This window comes from Parus major, chromosome 2 (genome assembly GCF_001522545.3).
Source record: "Parus major isolate Abel chromosome 2, Parus_major1.1, whole genome shotgun sequence".
Classification (NCBI taxonomy): domain Eukaryota; kingdom Metazoa; phylum Chordata; class Aves; order Passeriformes; family Paridae; genus Parus; species Parus major.
In genome coordinates, this window is record NC_031769.1 from 53,535,074 (window position 1) to 53,543,218 (window position 8,145).

At 40.1% G+C, this 8,145-nt stretch overlaps 2 protein-coding genes across 9 annotated transcripts in view; one reads left to right on the forward strand and one right to left on the reverse strand.

Annotated features, from left to right (window-relative positions):
• The window catches only part of LOC107200218 (mediator of RNA polymerase II transcription subunit 1-like), a 27,065-nt gene extending 25,447 nt beyond the window's left edge, over positions 1–1,618 (forward strand). For all 6 annotated transcript variants that reach the window (XM_015618389.3, XM_033511991.1, XM_033511989.1 and 3 more), the window contains one exon: positions 387–1,618. In XM_015618389.3, the coding sequence (XP_015473875.1) occupies positions 387–657 (271 nt within the window). In that variant the 3' untranslated portion in view covers positions 658–1,618. The remainder of the gene's footprint in view (positions 1–386) is intronic.
• YAE1 (YAE1 maturation factor of ABCE1) lies at positions 100–6,991 on the reverse strand. Of its 3 annotated transcripts, none has more exons than XM_033511994.1 (4): positions 6,808–6,991; positions 5,648–5,968; positions 3,916–4,088; positions 100–3,375 (listed from the first exon to the last, which is right to left on the reverse strand). In XM_033511994.1, exons 2-4 carry the CDS (start codon positions 5,762–5,764, stop codon positions 2,952–2,954), a joined length of 714 nt encoding a protein of 237 aa, XP_033367885.1. In that variant the 5' UTR covers positions 5,765–5,968; positions 6,808–6,991; the 3' UTR covers positions 100–2,951. The 3 variants fall into 3 exon arrangements, with proteins under 3 accessions (XP_033367885.1, XP_015473876.1, XP_033367886.1); XM_015618390.3 differs by having other exon boundaries at positions 3,916–4,037; positions 6,808–6,987; XM_033511995.1 differs by lacking the exon at positions 6,808–6,991 and having other exon boundaries at positions 5,648–6,664.
• Between the last annotated feature and the right edge of the window lie 1,154 nt (positions 6,992–8,145).

Genomic DNA, 8,145 nt, shown 5'->3' on the forward strand with positions numbered 1-8,145 from the left:
TTACATAAAAAAAAATAAGGTTAGAATTATAAAACTCAACAAAAATTAATATATTTCAATATTCTTAGTTTTGGTTTTCACTAGAAGCACCCTTATGACTTTTTTTTTTTTTTTTGACCAGACCCTTCCACTCTTTCAGTCAAAGCTGCCTTGCACATCCAACTTAAAGATTCAGCACTAGATTTCAGTGTGTTAACATGTATTTCTAGTACAGCACATTTAGTTTATATTATAGTTACAATGTAACACCAGGTTGTACAAGACAAAAACAGAAAGGAAGTAATGGTGGTTTTCATTCATGTGTCAGCCGAAGTGTAAAAAACAGAAGTACTTTAAGGAATGAATGAAGTCTGTAGGAGTGACTAATGTGTTATTTCCTTCTTCAGTTGCATGTCAGTCCCAGTTGTCATGAGAGCTCTTTTCAGGAATGCTGCCAAGGTGAAAGCTGACAGTGAAACACAAGACATGGACATGGAACAACAACCTAAACCACAATCGGAGCAAACTACAGATTCTAACAGTCTCAAAGAAAGCCTTTCTGGGGCTGGTCAGCAAGACTGGACAGCGACAGATAAGCCAAATAATACAGACAGCACAGAAGAAAATTTCTCTACAGTCAAACTGGAAACTCTGGGTGATAACATGGAAAAAAAGTAACCTCTCACTATGCACTGAAACTTCGTGGAGGAAAGTAATTCCATAGCTAGTATAGAAGTGATATGATAGACAAAAACCTGATGGCTTTGCAAACAACAACAAAAAAGTCTACTTAGTAATTTGTGAATTGTATCTCCTCCTTGCAAACGTTTACATATGGGAAAGTAGTTCCCTTGAATCTGCATTTTTAAACATCCAAATCTGTAAAGTCTAAAACTGTTCTATTATTTTGTCTTGTTACTGAAAACCTCAAAAATTGTCTTGGTAAATAAGATTCCCTCTAACACTGTCTTTTTTATTGTTAGAAGGGAAGGCATTACTTTATTCTTGGTCAAGAGATGTGTGTGGCTGACAAAGTTCCAGCCTCAATGCTGACCCTGATACAAAACTATTTCACTTATTTATGCACTTTTAGCAAACAAAGACATTAATGTTCATTGGTTTAATTAGTATTCTATACCCTGTTAGTTATTGATTTCTTTCTCTTCATGCTAATCTGGTCCTCATCCTTTTATCTTTTTCTCAGACAGTCTCCAACTTTCCAGGCCTTAATCTCCTCTATATCTTCTGGTTACTCTAATGTCCTTGAATGGCGATAAATTTAAGATCCCAGATGCCAAATCTTCTAATTCCTTTGGTTTTGTTTATTGCAGATTGTTAAAACCAAGCGTAACAATCTTAAGGTTTCAGTGATTTAATGATCATAGTAGGTCTGTGAAGAAACTCAACTGGTGTTGGCTAAAAGAGGGCACTGCTTACAATTGGTTAAAACAACTATTTAAAAATTAGTTAGGTAAGTTACATAACTTCCAAGTCTGCACCATATATACTATCAGACTATGGAAGAAATCTGTGTCTAATACACATGATACAGTCTGTAACACAACACAGGCATTTGAAGAAAAGTGATGTTTATCCATGTCAACATTATGCTAAATAAATTGAGAAAAAGTTACTTGAATGATTTTTGTATATACACAATTAATGCAGACATCCCTCTCTGTTCACTATTTCATAAATGCATTCAATGCAAGACTCTGAACTGCAGGTCTGCTTACCCCTAAAGCAGAAGTGGCACTGAAAGGAGACTGAACTTACACTCTGTCAATTCTGACAGGATAAACAGTCTTTAGTAAGAATGTTGTAAACTTAGCCTCTGAAAAACAAAGAATTTTTGCCTTAGATTTTTTCTTGCCTCAAAGTATGAAATGGTTTTGTGTTTTTATTTTAATTGTAGTTGACTGTTCAAAATCTTACTTTGCCTATGTCTAGACTTCCTTTGTCTCCAATATGAAGGAGTTAAAAGAAACTTCTGACGAGTAAACTGGTAACTTACTATAAATCAGTTTAATTAATGTAAAACAGAGGCATTCACAAAGAAAAAGCTTTCTGAACAGAGCACTTTACAGCTACAGTTAAGGGAAGCAAAGGAAACCAAGTCAAATATAGAATAGTTACAGAAATATGAAATAATCAGAAATAGGCATGTGTGGCTGATGTGTTTCTAAGAGGTAGTGAATAAGCTTGGCTTCCTTGAGGAGCATGAGAAAAGCATTACTGGAATATGGGAAAGAGTTCAGGCTAGAGGGACTGACAAAATAAATACAAAAATAACATAAGGATGTTCATTAGACTGGAAGCATGTTTCGTGTGATCTGACATGGTAAGAATAGATGTCTAAAAGTAAAACAATGGAATTGTCAGCAATCCTGCATCTGAGGAAAATAGTGCGTTTTCAGCAAACATGACAAATATAACTACCTAAGGACGGAAAATAGTTTTTAACAATGAAAGTGCATTGCATCATGGGTACAAAAGATAACACAAAGAATTCTGACAAAAGGTCACAGCAGTGTATCATTCTGCACACAGTGTACCATCAACAGCAGCTTATTCTGCAAAACCACTGACCATTTCCATAGCACTGAGCATTTATTCTTTTGATATTGGAGGGGACCAATTTAGAGGGGCTATTTAATGGACCTCCTTTATTTCCAAACTGCTGTCAAGAAAAAAAATGAGGGTGAAATGGGAGCTCCTGATACAAAACAGAAACATGTTTGCTAACTTTGTAAAGCTTTAAAGTCACTACCCCTTTCTGTGAATGTTACCTTCAACATTGAAAGTGAAGGGATTTGCTGAAAGTATGGTGAAGATTTACAAAAATAACTTCTACTGTAAAGTGTCAAAATCAGATTTTCCTAAAACAAAAGCAATGCATCAGCCTGTACATGGCCCACAAACTAAGAATCAAAACCACCTGTGATAGTTTTAAGTACCATGAGACAGAAAAACTAATGTTCCAGTTGCTGGACATGATGGAGTACATCCAGTGATAAGCCCAGTTGCTCTACTAACCACACAGTCTGCTTTTTAACCCAAGCAAGGGTTGAGTTTTCAGGATCTGTGCAGAGGTTTTCCTTGCTGCACTCAGACTGCAAGGAACCAACCTCACCATTATTCCTACAAATGTTTTCACCAGAGCTGCCAGAGTCTTCATGTTTTCCATCTTTAACGTCCTTGTACTCTGTCCCAGCTGTGTGATTAAGGTCCATGTCCTGAACTGAGTCTAAAATGTGTCCAAGATGTGGCTGTTCTTCAGTAGAATTCAGATACTTAAGCACATCATCTTCGTGCTTTCCAACCACATCAAGAAGATTATTTATTGTACTTAAAGCAGAATCATGTCCATTAAAACGACACCAGGATAAGAGAGCACTGAAAAGTAAACAACAAAAGTGATTATATTCATCTACGTAGATGTCCACTTGGTGGAGGTAGATAGCAATGTGACATGGTATCTATAAATCATAAATACATTTATGTATAATTCACAATTTATGGAAAATTCAGGCAGTAGATCTAAAGATTAAGCTTAAATATGTAGATTCATACAATTTTGAAAGAGCAACTGAGATATTTTAGAAATTATATATATATTATTATATATATTATATTATATATTATATATATAATTATATATATATAATAATTATATATATTATGTTATACTTCTACACCCAGGTAGGCATTCCCTGTTTTCAAGATCTGGGAATTCTCAGGCTGCTCACTTTGGACAGTTTTAAAATATGTAGCTGTTTCTTTTTATGGTTTTTTGTTTGTTTCTTTGTTTGTTTTTTGGGTGTTTATTTTAGTTTTTTGTTTGTTTTTTAAATTAAAACAAGCAAGAACCTGAATGCATGTTACCCTGTTATACACCCTCCACATACACTTGACCTTAAGGAGTTTTCAACCTACTTCAGGGTTCCTTTGAACTGGCCACATGTAATCATCAGCTCGGCACCGTGTCTGTAACCTTGATTAAAGCCTGTCTGGAGAGCAAGCTCTTTCCCAGCCTCAATTCCATCCCTATAGCCTTCCTGTAACAAGAGCAGCAAAACAGGTTGTTCACAACATGACACAGTAGACCTCTGAAAGATACATAACAATAACAATAAAAAAGTTTAAACAAGTATCAGAAGTATTCAATCTCTTCAAGTTACAGCTTCTGTATCTGAACATCCTTTGCAGCTACATCCCCCACTGCCAAACCAAAACATGCTTGTTGCAGTGTATTATGATTTACTGACCTGTAAGATGAAGTTTATTTTACTTTTCCCAAAAGGATCTCCAGAAAGTCAGAAAATAGGGAAACTTTTTAGAAAAATCAAAAAAAAAAGAGTATGTTTGCTTTTAATGATTACCAACTCCTTTGAGAGAAATGGACTTAAAAATACCACATAGACTTCTTTTTTCTATCTAAAATGGTATGCAGGCTGCCAAGCTTCCCCTTTAGCAAAGGTACTCTCCCATCTGTAATCCATCTGCATGGAATCCATTTATTTTCCCAAAACTAACTGCTGAGCAGTTCTCCTTTATTTGCTGGACCTCACTGCATTTAAGAGTTATACCAGAAAAAGAGACAGTGATTGACTGAGTCACATATAAATACACTTAACACTGGGACTGCTTTCTTTAAGTAAAAAGCTAATGATTGTAATGCAAATTACTTTCTATTATAACTACATTACAAGATTATATAGAATAATTCTTAACTTTTTTCACACCAAAATTGCAAGCTGTGAAAGTGGGAACTCCCATTTGCTCATGGTGGCCTTGCTAGAAAAGTAGTCTGGAACACAAAAATTTATTTTGCTCAACATACAACTCTAATTTGAACAACGCTTCATGATTTTGCAGAACCTACTCAAATATATCAGAGGGATTTCTGTAAGAACAGTTCCCTAAGAAAAACAGTCCTTTCATGGAACTCAGATGAAGGACACTACACCAGATCTGCTCTAATACCATTCCTCATCAATAGCCTACACAACAGTTTCTATCCATGTTCTTCAGCCAAACTCTACTCAGCAGTTACCAGATGAGCCCTACTGCCCCACTCTGAATGACACAGTATCTGTCAAACTAATCTGTTTATGAACTTGTTTTGTTCCCTGCAGAACTTCAGAGAGGCAAGGGCTGTGGAAAGCAGCTTTAATAAAATATATATTTCACTAGGAGAATAAATCAACCAAAGACCTACACAGACCACAACGCCCAATTGTGGTTGTACACGGAGTCACACATCTTACAATCTGACTGATGAGTAACTCTACTCAAAACCCCAGTCATCTCACATTTCTTTATTAGCACTGTTCAGCTCTGTTGCCCTACATTTACTAGGGGTATACCTACAAGTACAAAGGAAGTAGCTTGCATCACAATTCAGCACTGCCTTTTATAAATGCACATGGTTGTACAGAGGGAGACACTGTCTTTTGGTAAAGCAGTACTTTGCTCTAGTGACTGTTAAGAAGTCTTTACATAAATTTCTGCCATATTTTCCTGATATTCAGAAGAAAGTATGCCACAGTAACTTTAAAGCAGCTACTTTTACTGTTCCCTTTAAATAATTCACATGTGTATCAAGTTATGTGTCAGTAAATCTAAAATGGCTAAAAAGAATATTAAACCATTTTTATAGAAATACCTTCAATCTCTTTTTCATAGTGCTGTTCCATTCCTTCTGTAGTAGATACATCTCATCTGCATCTTCATCAAATATATCTTCATTGGATTGGCTGACTGCAACTCGTACCCAAGACATAACAGCAGTGCCCTATGACCCCGTTTATGTGGAAAAAAACACTGAAAAACTCTCAGAAGTTTCTGAGAGGCATTCTCAGTGCCTCTGACAAAGTGTCAGATTGGAAGTATTGCCAAAGCTCTGAGTTCTGAAGAGAAGCCAGGTATGGAGCTGATTATTCAAGCTGTACATGGGAACTTGGTGCTGTGTGCCATTGGGGTACATCTGTCAAGAAAAGGCAGTCAGACCATCATTCATAAAGTAACTTCTGAGACATATTAGGGCAATTTATGATACTTCCTTCCCACCTTATGGCGCTGACACATATATAGACACCAACAAAGCATTTCTGAATACTGCCACAAGGATAGCTGGCAGAAACAACTTTATGACTTGATTCCAACAGCAGCTGACAAATAGTCATATAGAGCCTCCATGTGGTGCCCTAAGTAATACAGGTTGTACGTACAAACAGTTTTCTATATTTGTATTGCATCCACAACTTACTACACACAAGTTATGTTAACATCTACAGAATTAACAACTGGAAAGTACTTTCACCTTGGAGTTACACTTTTGTTGTTTATGCCAAATACTTAACTATCTTATAAAACAGAAGCAGTTCTTTCAATTTTGAATAAAATTTAGCAAGTGCTGTTGCAGTGCACAGGAGAAATTTTCGGATTATTTAATCTTTTACTATGACGAAAACTTTGAGAAGCGTCTCAAAACGAATTCATTTGCATCGCTGTAAATTGTTAGAACGCACACTGTTCCTTGCGGAGACACCGGCGGCTCTCAGAGAACCCATGGAGCTGGGCCAAACCGGCTGGGGTCCTGCAGCCTGCGGTGGCAAGCGGGGCATCCCCCGGCCGCACAGCCGCAGGCAGGGCCAGGCCCCGGCCGCCATTTCACGGCCGCGCAGGGCCCCTTCTCCCCAGAAGCGGCCCCCACGCTGGGGGAGCCTTCCTGCCCCCCGCCCGGCCACAGACGCTGCCTCCCCCCTCCTCGCCTTTCCGCGCTGCTCGCACAGCCGCCGCCGCCAGCCCGGCCCGCACACTGACCCTCACTGCATCCACCAGCACACCGCGCTGCGCTCGGCCATCTTCACTGAGGGCACACGGACGTCGCTGCCGGCGGAAGTAATTGGACTGCCACGGCCATGTTGGACAAGGGCAAGTTCCGCGGAGGCTGCATGTAAACAGCCGCCATCTTGGCCAGCGGCGCTCTGACGTCAGAGCCCGTCAGAGCCCCTGGAGGCGCCACCTTGAGTGAGGGCGCAGCCCCCTGCAGGGGGCGGGAGTCGCCGCGGTCGGGGTCCCTCACGCCGGCAGCACCGCCCCCTTTCTCGGGAGGCAGCAGTGCGTGGCTGCCACAGTGTCCTTGGGACAACCCCAGGGTAAAAATGTTCCTTGGGTCACGAAGGTTTCATCCTCTTTTCGGTCACAAACGGTGGAATTTCAAATAAAAAATCTGACTTGTTGACTTTCAGAATCGTCAAGCACTTTATGTGAAGCATGCCCTTAAGCTATCCTCTACAAGACCCAGGTATTAGAGTGATAAATCCTTTTTAATATGAAAGGTGCCAGCAGGAGTCAAGTGTTTCATTGCTGACTTTGACTAGAACAGGAATATCCTGTTGACATAAATAAAACACAATAAAGTATAGTACATAAATAAACTACGACAATGTTGGTGCATGCTGCATTTGGCTTATGAGCAAACGTTTAAAGCTGATTGATCTTCATGAGCACACAATACATTGAGCTTGAATTCAAGCTGCCAGTTCCCCCGAATTGTCAGAGGCTGTACAGTAAATGCCGCCGTGTGCCGTGTGCCTGCGGGCCCCTGGCAGCCCGATGGGCCCGCACTCCCCCAGGCACTGCCGGCTGTGTCCCGTCTCCTGTCCTAGGGGTGGCTGGGGACATTCCTCACAGCACGGCTTGGGACACTGCACGGACAGCAGCAGGGCCTGTCTGTGCTCTGCAGGTACCAGGAGATGAACAAATGTATGCTGTAAACTGTGCAGCCACCGCACTCCCTTTCCCTTCTGCTCTGCAGGTAGCCTTGTCCTCCTGCTTCTGGCCCATCTTGGATGCTCACTGGTGGTTAAATGCAGAGGTAGGAGTAGCCAAGTAACCCAAATTTGTCTAAAAATTCGTCTGTCAGGTGTCAAAATGACACTGGTGCCTCTATATGACCACAACTGTGTATCTGCTCCTCAGCAGTTACTACACGTGTTGTTAAGAATAAATAAGAAAACCAATCCCCCTCTACGTCTTCAGCCTCCTCTACCATCCCGATACCCTTTTCCTTAACCCCACCACCATTGGTGGCCCCAGTCCCTTCTAATGTACTTGTTACCTCTCCCTTACCTCCAGAAACCCCTATATCAGATCAAG

What these genes read in the sequence shown, in the direction of transcription:
- YAE1 (XM_033511994.1), bottom strand. Translation starts at nt 5,764, where the DNA reads ATGTCTTGGGTACGAGTTGCAGTCAGCCAATCCAATGAAGATATATTT. An exon ending in CTATGAAAAAGAGATTGAAG is followed by an intron (nt 4,089 to 5,647) that starts GTATTTCTATAA and finishes TGTATCTTTCAG; the next exon opens with AGGTCTACTGTGTCATGTTG. An exon ending in CAGTTCAAAGGAACCCTGAA is followed by an intron (nt 3,376 to 3,915) that starts GTAGGTTGAAAA and finishes TTTACTTTTCAG; the next exon opens with TGCTCTCTTATCCTGGTGTC.